We start from the raw sequence: 18,169 nt of genomic DNA on the forward strand, positions 1-18,169 counted from the left end.
CTAACCTTCAAAAAGCGGAAATTAATTTATATTAAGCTCATAAGGTAGCACGACAGCATTTTATTTCGTGAAAGCGACCTCGTCTTGAAGAGAAAGAGAGAGAGAGAGAAACAGGATGCAAGGAGAGGCTGGGAGGTTAACCAGAGGCAGTTCCAGTTGGCTACCCCGGCACGGGGGGAAGGAGCTGGGGGACAAAAAGAGAAAGAGCGGAAGTGAGAGGGAGAGAGAAAGAGAGACGCGAATAAACAAACCACGTACTCCTGTTCAAGCCCTGCCGCAGTGCCTTAGCGGTTATGGTGCTTCGCTGCTAAGCACGAGGTCGCAGGAAATTATTCCAGCCGCAGCGACCTGATTTGGATGGGGGTGGAATGCAACAGCGCCCGTGTACCGTGCTTTGGGTGCACGCTAAGGTTGCCCCAGTGGTCAAAATTAAACCGGAGTCCATTACGGCGTATCTCACAATCAAATCGTGGTTTCTAGGCGTAAAACCCCAGAATTCATTCATTCCGGATGAAAACTTTACGCGTACTGCTCAGCCGCGATTTTCCTTTTTTTCCGTATTGACATCATAGTAGCCGGCTTACTTTCATGCTGTCTTCGGGAAGCTACAGTGTACTGCAGTGAAGCTGTCTTATTTTTTTTTTTTTTTTGTCGGTATTCGTTAGATTTGGAAGGCGACCTCGGAAGGCCGCTGTCCACTCGGTTCTCTACGCATTTAGCCGTCTACGGCGAGCACTGGAATATTACCGTTGAGCACGAACACGGCGACGCTCGTGGCGTCGGCGTTCGAGGGCCCGCACGTGTAGTTGCCGGAGTCCGAGGGCACCGCGTCGTGCACCAGCAGCCGTGACACGGCGGCGTTGCGGCCGGCCTTGCGCACCAGGATGTGGCTTTTGGCCGCCTCGTCGTAGTTGATCATGCGCTCGTTATGGTACCAGAAGACGAACACGGGCGGTTCGGGGCTCTGGCTGATCTCGCACGTCAGGTTGATGGTCGAGCCCGTTTTGAGGAACAGCTGGCCCGAGCTGGCTCCCACGATCTCCGCTCGTGCCACCAGCACGCGCAGGCGCACGAACAGGCTCATCTTGGGGTCCGAGCTTACCTGCGTTCAGCGAGGCAGCGGATGGCGTTCATCAATACTTCTTTCCGGGCGAGCTGATTCATCTCGAAACATGTGGGTAACGGCGCAAACAGATCACCCCAAGAAGGGAGACACGCACGCACAAGCGCTGACCAACAACTGCTTTTATTGGCAAGGATAGCACGCCTTATAAGTGCCAGAATGAAGCAAGGGAAATGAAGGGGGAAACACGTTAAGGGTGACAGCATGTCAACAACGCAAGCGCAATACAGCCAAGCAAGCGCAACAAAACGCAAACGATTATTTTCCTTTCTCTTTTTCTTTGTAATCAGAATCCCGCGACAGCTGCATCGAGAAGATCAAATTCAGTATCAAAGGGAGCAAGGGAAGGAGTGCTAAAGCACTTGCTACCTGATTTTCTGTGGTAGGCTGCTAGATTGATGCGCGCGGTCTTGCCACTGTTCTTTCCTAGAATCGTCGTCTCTTTCAACCGGCCCACATAAACCGTACACTTGCTAATATGCACAACTAAATTTGCGTATTTGTCATGTAGTTCTTTTTTTTTTCATTCTTGAGCCTGTTCCACTAAATGGTCACTGACACAGCGACCAGTTTCGCAGACGTAAAACATCCCACATCGTATGGGAATGCAATACACTACTCCAGTGGAACATTTAACAAAAGACATCAGGCCCTTGCGCCCAAAAACGCCACATCTTCATTTAAGAAACGGCGGTTGGTGGGTCTTCTGGCCTCCACGTTTTATCCGTCTAGTCACCATCCACGTGGATGGTGACTGGAGGGAGCTAATGTAGCTCGATGAAATGTTAAAAACATAGGTATAGGTAGTTCATCTTGATACTTCAGAGAATTACCTTTAACTCAGAGCTTTAAGACTGTTCTCCAAGCATAAAAACAATGCAGTCAAGTGCATGCACTTTAACTTGCTAATAACACTATAGCAAACCATTTGACTACCTTTCTTCCAGAGCTGGCATGTCGGTTGAGACAAGTGCTCTAGAAGTATACCAAACAGGAGCTGTTAATTGAGCTGTGACCGGTTCAAAACGCCTTCTTCAGCATGTTTCTTTTGCACATTATCTCTTTTTCTTGAAATTGTTATATATATATATATATATATATATATATATATATATATATATATATATATATATATATATATATAGAGTGACTTAGGTTTTGCTTAGTTTTGACATTCGACTTCGTATACGCAGCGCGCCAATAGTGTCGGGCATGTCCATATGTCTTTCCCTTCATGTATTTGTACGAAATCGTCTGACATTTACATTTTGTTGCCTTCCCCTGCCGCAGTAATAATGTGATCCCCCATAACGCCACCACCAGTAGCATTTGATTAAAAGCGTAGAAGTATATGATTGCGAAACAACTTCAGATTAAAGCATAAAATAAAAATTTCCGGAAATTTCTAGGCAGCTCGCGGTGGTTCCACCACGACAGCCTATAAGCACTGTAATTCAAATGTATCTGCGCTACCGGTAAACTAAGTCTATTAAGAATTCTAACAAAATGCTCGCAGGAGGCCCTGCCAAAAAAAAAGATATTGTGTGTTGAATGCACTTCCCGTTAAAGAGAGCGTACTCAAATTTCTGAAAGAATAAATGACAGAACCACTTATTTTATTAGCGCTTGTGATCTGCTCTGACACTTGCCTGCTGGCCAGGTATAATGTCCTGGTATGCATTTACCACATGATAAATTTACACCGGTTTAAGTTAGGAAACCAATGTCGCCGTCATAAAAAGAAAAGCACCAGGTTGTCCGTGATGTTTCGCTGGCAGTACCTAAGTGTGTAGCTCACATCACCGCATGCAGCGGCGGGCGCAAGGCGAAGTGACTGGCCAAGAAATGTCCATCCGTACGTCTGTAGTAGCCTGTCCTAGGCATTGGGTGACGTGTTTTGCAGTGTCTGTCACGGTACAGTGCCAAGTACAAGATGACCACTTTCAACGAAATAGTGAAGTGGTACAGACTGAACAGATAGACTATGCCTCCACCTGACCCGGGGCTTACCCGGAAGGAGGCAGTGTTATACAGACAGTTACAGACGGGGTCCCTGCTCACCCGGTGCTAGCTAAGCACGTGTGTCCGAGTGTGTACGCGAGTGACGTGTGTAGACTGTGCGCGAAGGAGAGAGCCACCGCGGCTAACATCCTTTGGGACTGTAGCATAAAGCCGCGAGAAGCCAGCGAGAAGACGACGATCCCGCCGCATCTCGAGGCTGCAACGAGGAGCTCTGACCAAGAGACACAGCTCAAGGCCGTCCAGCAGGTCTCGGCAGCTCTAGAGAGGCAGCGACTGCGTGAAACCGAGGAGAAGGGGGGCAGCACCCCCAGGAAGGGGGCGGCGGCCCTCTCGGACCCGCGGAAGTAGCGAGGAACCAAGGCCTCGAGGAGCAAACGCGCGAGACTGACGTAGTGGCCGCGTCGCGGTAAAAGCTTGTCCTCCCTGCGTGGAGGGAGCCTAACCGACTCTGCAGGTATTTTCAATAAAGTTGTTCTCTCTCTTTCACTGCCAAACGGTGCCTAAGGACAACCTAGGGCTGGTTTTGACGGTGTTTATTCCAGAATTTTCACTAGTCAAATGTTACTGCAAGAAAATGTGTTACAGAAAGAAGACTTCGTGCGCGAGTAGTCCGCCCTTGGCACAGCGATCTAGGTTTACCCTTACCTTATGAACGCAGCAGCGAAGGGGACACTATGAGAACCACTCGAATTTTACTTGAGTCTATAGCTCATGAAAATGTAGGAATGCCAATAGTATCACTTTCCTATCCTTATATTTAGAGATGTTGATACGTTACGTAACAAATTCTTATAGCATCGTCTGTGTTTGTTTTAACCGAACTGCACGCTAAGGGGAGTTCATCAAGCCGTTTCCCATACAGGCCTAAATTTACAACAACATCTGCTATATGAAACTACCCAGCTATATTCAAATTTGATGGTTTCAGGGCTAAGAAACGCCATGCTACATCACTTCTCTGTGCCCCACTCCGTTGCATTAGTGCTAAGTAGTGCGCGTCATGGGGTTAAGAATTATGCAAATAAACATTTCCCCTCGTACAACAAATCCAAGGACATCTAACAGACTAACACGGGCGTCATCGCAGCAGTTTTCTCGGTAAAGAAGAACAGTTCCGGAGCCGTGTGTGAATGCAGTCGAGTCATAACTCAAAGAATTGTTCATGGACCTAGGAATATAGGTCCAAGCGCTGCAAATCGTATGAGCCTGTACCGGAATGGTACTCTATGCACATGTGTACTCGCGTCCACCATCCAGTGCGAGTTCGTACAAGTCTGATTGAGGGAGTGTAAAATAGGATAAAACACTCATTGAGCATCACTGATACTTGCCAACTTACAGGGGAAGGACAGTTTTCATTAGTACACACGCTGCACCGTCTTACCTGGCACTCGTAGAGTCCCTGGTCATTGAGCTGCGCGTAGCGAATCTGCAGCGCCCAGTCGTTGGAGCGCTCCAGGTGTATGGCCTGGAAGCGCGGATCCTGGACGTAAGTGTCCAGACCCACGGTCAGCACGTGCAGATCTTTGCGCCTGATCCACGTTACCTGCATCATACAGAAAGATAGTTCTCTGCCAGAGTGAAAAAAAACAAAAAGAAACAAAGAAATGAAAGGGAAACATCAAATAATTTTGCCGAATTCACCAAGCCGTCCATTCGCAAGCGCTGTTTGCCAATGGTCGCCCGACTTCGCAAATAGTACATCCAACATCGAAATTTCATCTCATCTGCAGTTACGAACAGTGCAAGCGTAAGATATGTTTTGTGATTACAGACACTTGTTGGAAGCCAGCACGAAACAAGATTTAAAAATGTGCGTACCGTTCTTGCACACTGGTAATCACCGCCAAAGCATTTCAGCATTTACCGCCCATTAGCAGTCAAGACGTGCGGTATCAAGCGGGCATGTTGACATTATTCTGAAACTGTCTTTCCCTTCGCTGACCAGGTATGAAAAGACCCTTATGATGTGATCAGTTCACGTGGGACCTACCTGAAGTAACCTTGAAAACCCAAACGAAGGGAGGGTACACCTTTACCAAATATAAATGGCAACTGAATGGACCCACTTTGTGACGTGGTGGTGCCAGTGAGAGTAACAGGGTGGGAATTGGCTAAACAGGTGTCAGCGAACTCCTCAGCACACGAGTCACGTGGTGGTGCCAGTGAGAGTAACAGGGTGGGAATTGGCTAAACAGGTGTCAGCGAACTCCTCAGCACACGAGTGCGCCTGTTCCTTGCAATGTCGCACTTTGTTGCGCTTCTGTAGCATTCGCTCGCATTCTCTGGCAGCCTCCACCGCTCGTCTGTCGTCAGGTGCGTCAACTGGGACAAGATCAGTTCAGTTACTTAAAGATTTTAAATGCAAACAGATAGATTTCACGCACTGCTGCTTCCCTTCGGGTGTTGCTTCTTCAGCGCACTGCTCTTGTTGAGGCATCTTAGCGTTACCTACGCTAAAACACTTGACGAATGCCGTGGTATAAACAAGAACAAAGTCGCGCTACCATGTGCTTGTAATGTATTTAACACGCGCACCCGTTTATCATTGTAATTTTTATCTGGCTGAGCTGTTCTAGAGAGTATCGTTACTACATACGTCCAGAAACGACAACGTACCGATGCGTAAGAACTGCCTCTGAGAAACATTAAATGAAAGAAGTTCCATGCTGTTGCACAGCCATAAATTGCAGACCTGAACGCAACAGAAACCAAGGTAAGTCCATGTGACCAAATGCATACTACCAGGTATACTACGCGAAGCCTTGGAAAATAACAGAATTACAAAACACTTTTTTTACATAACGCAAATAGTCCATGAAAACATTTTTCTTATGACTATCAGTGCATGAAGTAGGATTGATTTAGATTAGTATATAAAGGCGGGAGTGTTAACAGCCAAATTTCCTCATGGCGTTCCGATAACGTTTGTCAGCCTCAGCAGACAAACTCCAACTGTAGTCCTGGCGTGGCGGCGCCAGCGCAGACGGAGCATCACAGTGCAACGTTCTTATTATGTTCATCCCCATAAGCTGGTTTTCAAACGGAACAAGTGAGCAATTTATTTGCCAAGCTTCCCTTTCGAACAGCACCAAGTAATGGGCTCACCATCCCAAGGCAACACACGTGCCAAGGAAGACGCGGTTGCGGAAGACCCATTTCGACCACCTACGTTTTGTAACATTCACCTAAATATAAGTGCAAGAGGTCGTGTAACCCACATCGAAACGCGGCTGCCGCAGCCAGTAGTAGTACCCGCGACCTCGTGCGTTAGCAGTAGAATGCCACACATGCAAGATGCGCCAGACTGCACAGAGTGAACCCTTCGGTGCAACTCAGACCTCCCGCTGCACTGCATGGACGCGAAGCGTCTCTTCTGTGTCCGTTGTGGTTGGGAGCCGCCTTCACGAAAGCTCATTCAGCAGTAATTGGAATGGCTGACAGTCCCGCGTGTGATCTCTGTGGCTGCGAGGATAACATTGACCACCTATTGTGCCGCTTTCCTCAGTTTGAAGCTCAACGACAATCTATGGCATTCAGGAAACTATACGATCGCCGTCTGAGTTATCCTACAATATTAGAACACCGTCCCCACCAATCATCGGCTCAAAAGAAATAAAGGCACTTTTGTGCTTTTACAGCACAAATATAATGGCACGTAGAGCTGTGCGTGCACATCTCTCTAACCCCATCTCTTTCTTTCTTTCGTTTCTTTCTATTTTCCTGCTCCCTTCCCACAGCGCAAGGTGACCAACCGGACTATTGACTGGTTAAACTCCCTGCCTTCCTTATATATATATATATATATATATATATATATATATATATATATATATATATATATATATATATATCCACTCCCTCTCTCTCTCTCTCTCGGCGCCTCCAATCTGTCTTTAACTCCCTGTTTTGTCGTGTGCCAGGGAAGCCACTGACGACACACAAAACACACGAAGAACATTTCAGTTAACTCAGCACCTTCAAGAAATATATTTTGTTGATGGCTACGTTATTCGAACTCCAATTCCCTACCCAGCTCGCATTCTATAGTTTATATCAGTGGCGTCGGTGAATAATGGAAATAATGAGTGGTGTACCTTTAAATTGCCAAATTTACGTTGATGCCATGCCCGGCTTCCGACGTGGGCATTCCTCAGTTGACAGCGACATCAATCTTGTGACCTCTGTGTAGCGGCAACAATATGTCAAGCGTCTCTTGGTGGTGCTATTCTTAGATGTGAAAGGTGCGTACGAAGAAACTGTGTAACTGGGCGGCTGCCTACATTAATACTACCAGTTGGCAGCGCAAGTTGCCTTAAACAAGTTTTTGTGAATTATAACCGTGGTTCTCGTGGCAGCTGTAAAAATGACGGTATTATCCGCTCCTTGCCATCGGTAGAATTAGCTAGGAAGGGACAAACGGACAGCTGTCGCCATCCGCCTTTAAATGCAGCAGCCAACGTGGATAGCAGCATGACGTGGCTGCGCAGGTGGGTCGCGACTATATTGTCCGCTTCTCTATATAGCCTAGCTCTAACTGCCAATGAGAATGCGAGGACAACAGTTCACGGGAGCCACAATTGTGCGCACGAACAAAAAACCACTCCGGTGTCTTTAAATTTCTCGCACGCAGGGCAACTCACGGTTTTGTCTCCGAGGTTGTTGACCATGCAGCTGAGGTACACGGTCTGTCCCAGCTGGGTGGTGACGTTACGTGGCGTTGCGGGGTCAAAGGACGGCGCCGCATGTCCCGAAAACGGCCAATAGTCCGGCGAGCCGACATAGCCCAGCTGCTGCTGCTGCGGCGGCACCGGCTTGAGAACGCGTGCTGGCTCCGCATCCAGTCGTAGTGTCCGCGGTGGCTTAGCCCATGGGGTCTCTAAAGCGAACGGAGAGAACGCACTGTGTATGCTCAGGAGCAGTGTACAAAACGGCATGCTAACACTCTATGACTCTGCACTGGTTCAAATCAGACGTGAAATTTTCCATTTATTTGCGATGCAGACCGAAAATACTATATGCTACAAACCGGGCGTGCTGGGCAACTATAGCCATTTACATTTCGGACGATACTTAGACGGCGGCTAGTTGCTGGCCTTAAAAAGACAGCGTTAAGTGCCTCGAAATATTCCTTTATCAATACGGACACGCCTTCAAACTGATATGGCCTATTTTTGGTGCAGTGACTCGCGACGATCTCCTTTTCCTATCTCTCTCTTGCAAATATATGTGTAGGTGCGTGCATGCTTAAGCGTCTTTCTTACATTCTTATGATGTCCTTTATATTCATTACTACATTAGCCAAATTTCAAGGTAAAACAGAGTTGTCGAAAACATGGCGCTTCCAACTATTCCAATCGTACCCCAGTGTACCATACTCTGCTCACTTTGGCACATTTTATGACAATGTTGCGGCAATTGCACAAAGGCATGTGATAAGGCAGAAACATAAGAGCAGGATTGTGTTGAGCATGACAGCATTCGGACATGTATGATTTGCCAGCCAGCCAACGTCAATCCCTAAGTATCGATCTGAAATTCAATCCGTCATGGTTGCTTAGTGGCTATGGTGTTTGGCTGCTAAGCACGAGGTCACGGTATCGTATCCCACTCACGGCGGCCACATTTAAATGAAGGCGAAATGCGAAAACACCCATGCTCTTCGATTTAAGTGCCCGTTAAAGAACCCCAGGTGGTCACAATTTCCGGAGTGCCCTACTGCGGCGGGCCTCACAATGAGATCATGGTTTTGGTACGTAAAACCCCATAATATTTAATCTATATTTTAGTGCACAAAAAGTATTTTAAAGCTGCGTACAGCGATGTCTCCATGCGGACACGCATGGCAACATCGTAGAAAAACACCCGTAGAAAAACGTCCAAGTTTTCCCTCTGGCGCTCTTATGATATTGGTTGGAGCGATAGCTGCTAGGACCTAAACGGCATACCTACGTGGAGCCAGGAACCGCAAGAAAAAGGAAGGAACATAACATTGATATAGGTATGGTACTTTGCAGCAACATGAATGGCGCGATTTACTTAAAAACGATAGACACGACCACACCGAACTACATAATACGCAAGAACGTTTGTGGCGACAGTCGTCGGAGCGACCTCAACATCTGTTCTTGGTTTTAGTGGAAGGAGGGCGAAAGAATAGGGAGAAAGATGCATGCAGCCAAACAAAGAAAGAAACAAGCACACGCTAACATGTCAAGTTGGAGCGCCGCTTGCACCGCTGCCAATCATACGAAGGTGCATATGCTCATCGACGCAGATGTCGGAGTTTTGAATATGCTGAGATCCTTTCGGAAACAGTCGGAACAGCCGGTGTGGTAAGTATCTACGGTTATCCACAGAACTTTCATTCTGGCACTTTGGCTGTTCTCGCTTTATCGTTATTTATCAAAGTTAAGAAGGACAGCATAAATTTGTAACTTTCATGCTATCAGTAATTAATGTTAAAGTGCTAACGGCAATGGAATGAGTAGTGTGCGTACGACCAGTGCGCCCACCCAACGTACGCAGAGCAAAGTCGAAGTGGTTGATGTGATACTTCCGCTGCTGTCACGGTCAGTAAATGACGACGTTTCGTGTATGCTGGTTACCGAAATAAAATCAATACTACGCTGCCAAGTTGACAACCTTGACAAAACGAACCCTTCGAAATAAATAATTTAGGCGCACTTTGGTGTTTGTAAATTGCATCCACATGTTGCAGCTACTGCCTGCCATGCGTAACAAACATAACTGTCATATTCTCATTCTTTCTTTACACGACACACATTCAAAGTGACTTTTACACCGGTCGTCAACGAAAAAATGGATGGGGACGTACTTCGTGTGTAGGGTTACTGGTAGCAGCGCTAACAATATATATTCCTGTTCATTGAAAAATGGTGCAATGTATCTGTTCACAGTTTGATTATAAACTGTGGCGGGGGCACAACTTAATGGCTTTAGCGAGTCCGTCCAGTTACAGACGTTGAAGGCGGCGCATAAGTGTAGGAAAGAAGGGAGGCGCAAAATTGATACTTACAGCGCAAGAAAAAACAACCTAGATATTAAACGTACGGAAATGAGGCTCTGTGAAGACGGTGCCAAGCGTACACTATAGCATGGGGTAAGAAAGGGCGTGCTGCGCAGCCCCCGGCGCCCCTACAGAAAGCGAATCAGCGGTGCTATCCCGGCTGATCCGATTATGACGGCGGCCCTTCGGCAGACATGGTGCATATCCTCCAAAACACACGCTTGCATTAGCGCGCCCGACACAAGCCATTCAACGCTCGCAGAGCGAGGGTGTGACTTAGTATCGCCATAAACACTGGCGAGCTGTGCCGAAAAGCAACGCTCGAATAAGATGGCAGCCTAAGGGACGCCTCCACTAAAAGCAACAGCCGTACGCCATTACCAAATTGTGGTGCCTTGAAAACAGAGTGGACCGTTGTTCGTCTTCGTTTGGCTCCAGTTTGTACGTAATGGAAGAGGCGAGGCCTTAACTTGCTGTAGGAAAGGGTCGGCTTTTAGCGATGCACGACACTGCGAGCAGTGGCGCCGTCAGCACGTGGCGGCCGTCGTGCTGATGGTGGCCGCTTTGGGCTCCGTTCATTCCAACGCCTCCAGGATTAGGCCATTCGGCGTCATTAAGAGACTGCGAGCGCTCAAGTGTTGCAGTCGCGTCCTACGACTATGCCTCAACGTTTTACTGAACTTCATTGACAAATAACGACTCTCAGTGCACACGTAAGGTGCTACCCAAAAATTAGCTCTAACCAGCTATGGAGGTTTATACTACGTTATCAACACCCTAATTACTGCGGCTCGAAAACAAGTGCAACGTAGATGCCAGATTCTCTTAAATTTTTGGGGTGGTATAACAAACCAAGGAATTAAAAAGGAAAAAGAAATGAAAAACGTCATGGGACCCACGAATGCGCATAAGTCGTCTTTTGCACGCCGGAGGTGGTAAAGACATAAAACGAGTTCAATATGGCACGAGCTTCCAAACAAATGCAGTCGCACTTTGGTCACTGTGATTTGCACGAACCTGAATCCTTCGTTCTCTATAGCACAGCACAGCGAACTGCGTGCCGCTTTTGTTCTGCCATATGAATGAAAGGATTTATGTTGCCGTATTTATGTCGCATCAGGTGCACGACGCTAATGTCCCATGCCACCGCACGCACGACTGAAAATGTAACAATTTCATGACGTAGGCTCTCGTTATTATGTAACTGACCGGCCCCGGCAATTGCGCCGCGATATAGTGACAACCTCGAGCGCTCGCAACAAGGCTATACAGCTACCAAATGCGTCCACGTCCGGCAAGACTGGCTCATGAGAATACATCACTGCCCATACCAGGCACTTGCTCTGTGTGTATGTAAGGACATTCGGTTCATTTCAGTTTGCGGCGGAAGCGGCATGATACAGTCCGCGCCTGTGCTGTGTGTTTCTTTTCTCGTTCGTTGTCGTTTGCGCAGCTACATGATGTATTCCAATATCGACCACCAACTAGCCCGCCTCTTCCTGTTAAGCATCATACAAAGACGCACTCGATCACTCTAATCAAATAATGAGAAAGCGGATACTTTCGCCTGTAATACTTCAGCGCAGTACACAAACGCCGTGTCTAGAGCACGCTTTACAAGGGAGAGAGTCGGTGCCGAGAAGGCGTCCAAGGAACAGCCAGGGCAAAACAAGAAGCAAAAAGCCTAGTGTGCTGAAACCGGGAAGAAGAAAAAAAAGGAAACAAGAAAGCGCTTTTTCCGGGGAAGAGCAAGGGAGGTTCGAAGGTAAGCGGTCATTAAATATGCACCACTGCACCATCTAGGAGGACTCGGAGTTTTCCATGCGCATGCGCGTTGCCCGCGTTATTTAAGGTTCTGGTGTTTGTAAGCCTCGCATCCCAAGAAACAAAGACGGACCCGGAGCATAATAATATCTGCTGGCAATGTATGAAGAGTACCAGATGCTGGGATTCGATTAAGCGGGTAAGGCCTGGCATGCATGTCGGATAATGAGAAAGAGCCCCGTCTTAAGGTTTACTACAATTTTCCACGAGCGGGCACAGATGGCCCTAGATCGTCGTCTCATGCATGTATTAACGAGACGGCGACGGTCGTGTGCAAACCCGCAATGAAGTTGCACGCTGAAGAAGACAAGATGATTCATGTTGAGGAAAGGGAAATATGTCGAGACTTCGTCCTATTATCAAAGCAAATGGATGATATTTCACACTGCTCCTAGGAAAAGAATATTTTATCGAATAATTCATTTATTTATTGGCATTCATAAAGCGGCTTTCGCGGTGCCCATTGAAGAATATATATTTGGAATCATGCCATCGGTTGCGAACTCGCTTAGAACGGATTCCGTGAGCCGGCACGTTCTCACTAATCGAGGTGTTACAAGTAGAGGTACAAAAAAAATAGAAAAGAAACATCCGCAGTTGCTTTCCTTAAAAAATAGTGTAAACGTGACAGGGGAGTCGGAAAGCTAAACACTCCCCGTGTTTCATGGTTCAGCGCGGCTTTCTACTGGAAATGCCACCAAGAGGCTCTTGTCGTAGAGGCACTTTTTCGTGTGGGCCTGCTGACTGTTGCATCGTTTTCGCGAATCTTGGCTCTGTTATGGCGCCGAGAACGACCGTTGTGTGTTAAAGCGCTTAAGAGAGGTCGCAAATAGAATGAAGACCCGGGTAGCAACCAACAGCGAAGCGACCACGTCGCCGCTTCGCTACAGCGCGGTAAGCAGTGCCATAAATGAAAACGCCGCTTTGTCTTTGGTTCGCGTGACCACCACATTGGTCCCGCTTCGCCGTCAAGCCATAACGTGGAGAGCTGAATCGTGTACAAGCGCGCGACCGTTTCAGTTACGTATGTCACGGGCAGCGTTGAGCAATGGGCTGAGACAACGGGGCGTGTGTTGTTTGAGCCGTAAGGCGCGCGGGTCGTGCTATACGGAGAAGGACCGTTTTTTTTTTTCTCTCTCCTTGGCCATTGAGAGCCGAGGAACAAGAAAGTGTTCATGAAGGGGGTCCGAGTCGCAATTCCGCTCCGGTCATTAAGGGACCCCGCGCGCCTTGTCCCGCTTGCGCGCTGCCCTGATGCCTCAACTCTAACGACTCCCCGAAAACTGCCGCCATTCTCGCTCTTTCACTTTTCCGCTCCCTTACTTCCATTTGCTGCTGCCTTTCGAGCCTAACTCGTGTTTTCTCTGGCCAGCATTTTTTCCCATAGATCACTCTCCCACTCCCGGGTTTCCCACCGTGCCAAGACTGTGAGGCTTTCCTCAGCCCTCTGGAAATTTTCAGAAATGTTTGTAAAGGGGCAGTAAACAGGAGCACGCTGGCGAAGTGCAAACGACAAAGCTCTATTTTTGTGCTGAAGCTGCCACTGCTATTACTGCCCGTATCGCAGCCATCTATGTTCGATCGACTGCAATGCGTGGGGAAATTAACTTGTAACTTATTTTTTCTTTGGGAGGGGGGGGGGGGGGGGGGGGGAGGGCGAGAATATTGGGCGGGAAAGTCTTAGATTCTAGAGTGGTAATTTACTTTCCCAACTTCTTGTTTTCCTCCTCTATAAGTGGCTAGACATACTTAACTGTGGAAAGGACAGATTTAAATGCCGTCGGACTATGATCACAAAGCATGACGTCACGCGGCGAGACAACCATGCGGAGGTATTAAAAGTTCCAATCAGTGTTCTCCTTTTTTTTGCGTTACTGCTCCTTCTAGAGGGATATACTTGCGCCCTGTAGCGAAATCTCGTATTGCCTCCAGCATTCGACAAACTGGGGTGGTCGCGATGAACTGCAGCACAAGGACTTGCGAAATGCCCCTTCTTTTGTTTTACATATATGCAGCGTATTAAGAGTTTTCACTTCGCAAAAAGCTCTTTCAACCCAAGAAAGAGCAACGTCCCCTACATGTTAGCGCTTTTGTTGCAATGTAGTAATCTTCCCTTGCGATTCACTATGTCAGCTTGAAGCGTGTAGGCGCATTATATTCAGGGTAGTCGATCATCAGCCGTAGTGGCTGCCTATTGCCGCCCGTTCGTGCACTTCGTAAATGTGTTTTTTGCGTTTCTGACTCCTTGATATGCCCACCGCCCGTCGGTTTCGCGAGCGTCATCACGCTGTGCACCTGCGTCGAAACCCCCTAACGAGACTCGCTCAATAAAATTTGTTGGTTCATTGTGCTGAATGGAATATGGAGCCCAACATATAATAAAGGACAAAGTGCCAGTCCATGTCTGTTCCTTCACTCGTCCTTATCTCTGTGGCGCGCTGCGTCCTATATATATGTATATATATATATAATGTGTGTGTGAGGGGGGAGGGGGAAGGAAATAGTACTTCGGATCCGGCGTTCAATAAATTGGAACAAGTGCAGGCGCACGTAGAAAAGCCCAAACGAACATTTAACGAACATTAACGGCTAGGGTCCGGAGGACCACGACCGTACTATTGAAATGAAATGTTTCCTTTTTTTTTTGCTTTTCTAAAGGTCCCTGAACTTCTGCCAATTTATATACATATATCTACACATATAGTCAGATCACAAGAAGCCAGCAAACAATGGCACAAAGGATATCATAAGGAAAATTAGGTTAAGAAGTCATTTTAAGAACTCAAAATTTAATTGAAAAACTTAAATTACACTGAAGTGCCTAAATTGGATTAAATATATTAGCAAGCGTCTCGAATCCGGCAGCTTTTGCAAGTAGCATGCGTGCGTTTCTTGACCAGTAGGCTTCAGCCACAAAAAGTTCACGTGCTACGCGAGACATGCAGTCGAAAGGAAGGTTCCACATCTACTGTCGTGGCCTCGACTGATAGCGCTCGCAGAACACTCGCAGGGTTAGTTCTAGTAGTAACACATGAATACCCCAGAAAGTGGCTGGAAAAAAGGCGCCACTGTAGCTCCATTGGTAAAAGCATCGCATGCATAATGCAAAGCCGTGGGTTCGTATCCCACCTGCGGCCAATTGCTTTTTTTTCTCCATTTTCATTAATTTGTGATTTCTTTCATTCAATTAAGAACTACAAGCAATTTCCCCTTTGCGGTCCGTCGTGTAAATGTTGACTTCTTGTGATCTAATAAAAATCGGGCCCCTCGGTTTCCTTTCTTCTTGTTCAAGGAACCAGTGGTGTACAACTTGCTTATGCTTCCGTTGGTGTCGTATAGCAACATGTATGACTGCGACGAGCTAAATGCTTAGGCCCGTTTGAATTTCAGGTAGTCATAAAACGGGAGACGATCCGCCCAATCAAATTTCTTGTTGAAGCATCAATCACTCAATCAGTCTTGATTTCGCTTTCGTTCATTTACAAAAATGAACGCTGGGACAAAAACTTAGAGCTGCTTGTTTGCAGATTGACAAGGTTCTTGCCCCTATTCATGACACCGAGGACAATATAAAATATGTACACGTTAGTGTGCACTGCGTAGTGTATAATTGAAAATGTGTAAAGTGAAATGAATGATAAGTGTGTTACAAATAAGGGCCTTTAGTCAGTACAAATGGCGTGTATGAATACACAGTATACCATAGATTCACATAAATATTTTGTTTTTCTAAACGTTACACATTTAGTATAATAAATTCTATTAACATACGGAGACATAGACAGCAAACAAAGTGTCTAGAAATGTTTCACAGGTTACATACTATATGCAAAAATGTTACACATAGTAGTAAAAGTATTTCTTTGAGAAGTACACATCTATACTTACATACAAACACTAATATTGAAAAACATGTTAAAAAGCTACTTAAATGAAGGAAGTAAGTAGCGACTTGTTAAAGCTAAAGGAGCGTTATTAAAATAATTTACTTGGTTTGAATTGGGTGGTCTGGTATTGTTTTTCTATATCATTTACCTCGACATTGTTTTCATGTACTTATTTAATAAGGATGGGACGCGATTGGTTAAGCCATTTCATCCATAATGCCCATGGGAGAGTGGTAACAGCCACTTCTTTCTAACCCTAACGCGGTACTATGTTTTACTAGTACTTAGTATACTGCGACTGTATTAACGCGAGGGCGTTAAGGGCCCTGAGACGCAGAGACTCCGACGTCAGCATCACGTGTCCAGCGTCGACCGTCTCTTCTCGAAAGATCACTCCGAGGCACGCATACCGTACCACTGTCACCAAACTTCCTCATACCTTGTCGTTAATTCTTTACCAAGTTATTCTAAAGAATTTGGAGAACGGCATCCCACAAACAATTGTAATGGAAAAAAAGAGAAAGAACACTGACAGCGCATATCTAGTGTTAAATCGTCTCAGACTGACTCATATCAAGAGTGCGAAACAATAACAGGATATCGACCCACGCAAGAGGTCACGTTTCTACCAGAAAGCTCGCCTTCGTGTATAGCGTTTGTCGCCACCGTTTCCCGGTAAACAACATGGTTACATAAGCTGCAATTGCCGGGAAGCGTGAAAAGCACTCAGGTATCTTTGAATGCTGTCGCGTTCCAGTCTTAAAGGTGAAGCTTAAGCATCCTTCAAATTTTTTTATATTATTGTGTGGTAGCACAAGACAAATGGATAACAATCGATTTGATCGCTTTGACTATAGCGCTGCTCCGTTACTAGCACGTTTTCCATTATGGCGCACGGTTGCTCAACTGTTGGATAAGAAATTGTCAGCGTTCGTTGGTGACGTGAGTTCTCCGGGTTGGCAGTGGCAGAGTCGCCGCCAGCGAGTTTCCCGTTCTGACATTTTCAACCCACTTTCTTGCACATGACCGATTCTGGCTGCACGCTTGCACATTATTTGCTAATGTGGCCATAACATAACGTCCTTTAACATTGCGGAACAAGTCTTACGCTTTTAGGAATTTTCGGGCATTAAAAGGTGATATTATCGATTGCTGGGGCGCGTTTGTTTATTGCTCAGCACTCCAATGACACTTTTAAACAAGATTTACCTGCTGCACCACACGATTTGTTGGTTAGTTATGAAATAGAATCGGCTTGGCATTCAGAGTATGCGAAGAGCCCATGGGGCAACTAAAAGTGTGATTTAACATCATGGGCCACTTCGCCCGTACTTCATTGAGCAAAATTGTATAAACTGCTCAAACATCTTGAAGAGGCAACGCAAGACGACGAAGACAAAAGGCAGGGAACACACCGGACAGCACTGCCCTGTGTGTTCCTCGCCTTTTGTCTTCGTCGTCTTGCGCTGCCTCTTCATTTAGCTGATGGATAAATTATATTGGCTGATACCGTTTAAACAATTATAAGTACAAACAATCAAGGGCGAATAAGAAAGTCCTTGCCCCTATTTCTTATTAGTCAAAGTAAGGTCTGTAGAGGTAATTACAAATAAACGTACCATTCTACGTACCTTACACTATTTTTCCACGTAATCCTCACACCAGTTCAGACCCCTACCCGCCCCCCCCCCCCATTTGTCCCATCGCAGCACTAAATTTGAGACGCCCCTGTGGTAGAATTTGTCCGGCTGGGCGTGGAACCACCGCTGGACTGCTGTCTTGGCTTCATCATTGCACGTGAATTGCTGTCCTGCCAGCAACTTCTTCCGCAAACCGGTGTACCTTTTCACATACGTGGGGTGAATTTCCCTGTGAATTTAGATGGGTATTCGTCCCTTGCACCATAGAAACCAAATAACACTTCGTTGCTCGTACGCCGTAGTCTTGTGAAGCACAACCGCCATCTTCAACAACTGACAGCAGCGCCGCGCCGAGGAGCTACCGGCAGATAAGGCCGGGCCGGTGCTGCGTTTCGCCTGCGACAGGTGTTTCCAGGCGCGACTGCGGCGATGCGACCGCAAAGGATCACCCTCTCATTCCAGTCATTGTGCCCGAAACAGGCGATGCCAAAGCAGGGATCATCCTCTCATTCCAGTCATTGTGCCCGAAACAGGCGATGCCAAAGCAGGGATCATCCCCTCATTACAGTCATTGTGCCCGACCGGCAGCGCTACAACAGGGTGCTACGAGATCGTGCTCGACATGGTGCTACGGCATCGCTAC

The 18,169-nt window shown here is 46.8% G+C and overlaps 1 protein-coding gene across 1 annotated transcript in view; it reads right to left on the bottom strand.

Moving 5' to 3' along the window:
- The window catches only part of LOC142571532 (kin of IRRE-like protein 3), a 231,932-nt gene that overhangs the window by 5,370 nt on the left and 208,393 nt on the right, over positions 1 to 18,169 (bottom strand). The window contains exons 4-6 of the mRNA XM_075679963.1: positions 7,789 to 8,024; positions 4,530 to 4,691; positions 748 to 1,102 (exon numbers count right to left, since the gene is read on the bottom strand). Of these exons, the coding sequence (XP_075536078.1) occupies positions 748 to 1,102; positions 4,530 to 4,691; positions 7,789 to 8,024 (753 nt within the window). The remainder of the gene's footprint in view (positions 1 to 747; positions 1,103 to 4,529; positions 4,692 to 7,788; positions 8,025 to 18,169) is intronic.

This window comes from Dermacentor variabilis, chromosome 2, assembly GCF_050947875.1.
Source record: "Dermacentor variabilis isolate Ectoservices chromosome 2, ASM5094787v1, whole genome shotgun sequence".
Lineage (NCBI taxonomy): Eukaryota > Metazoa > Arthropoda > Arachnida > Ixodida > Ixodidae > Dermacentor > Dermacentor variabilis.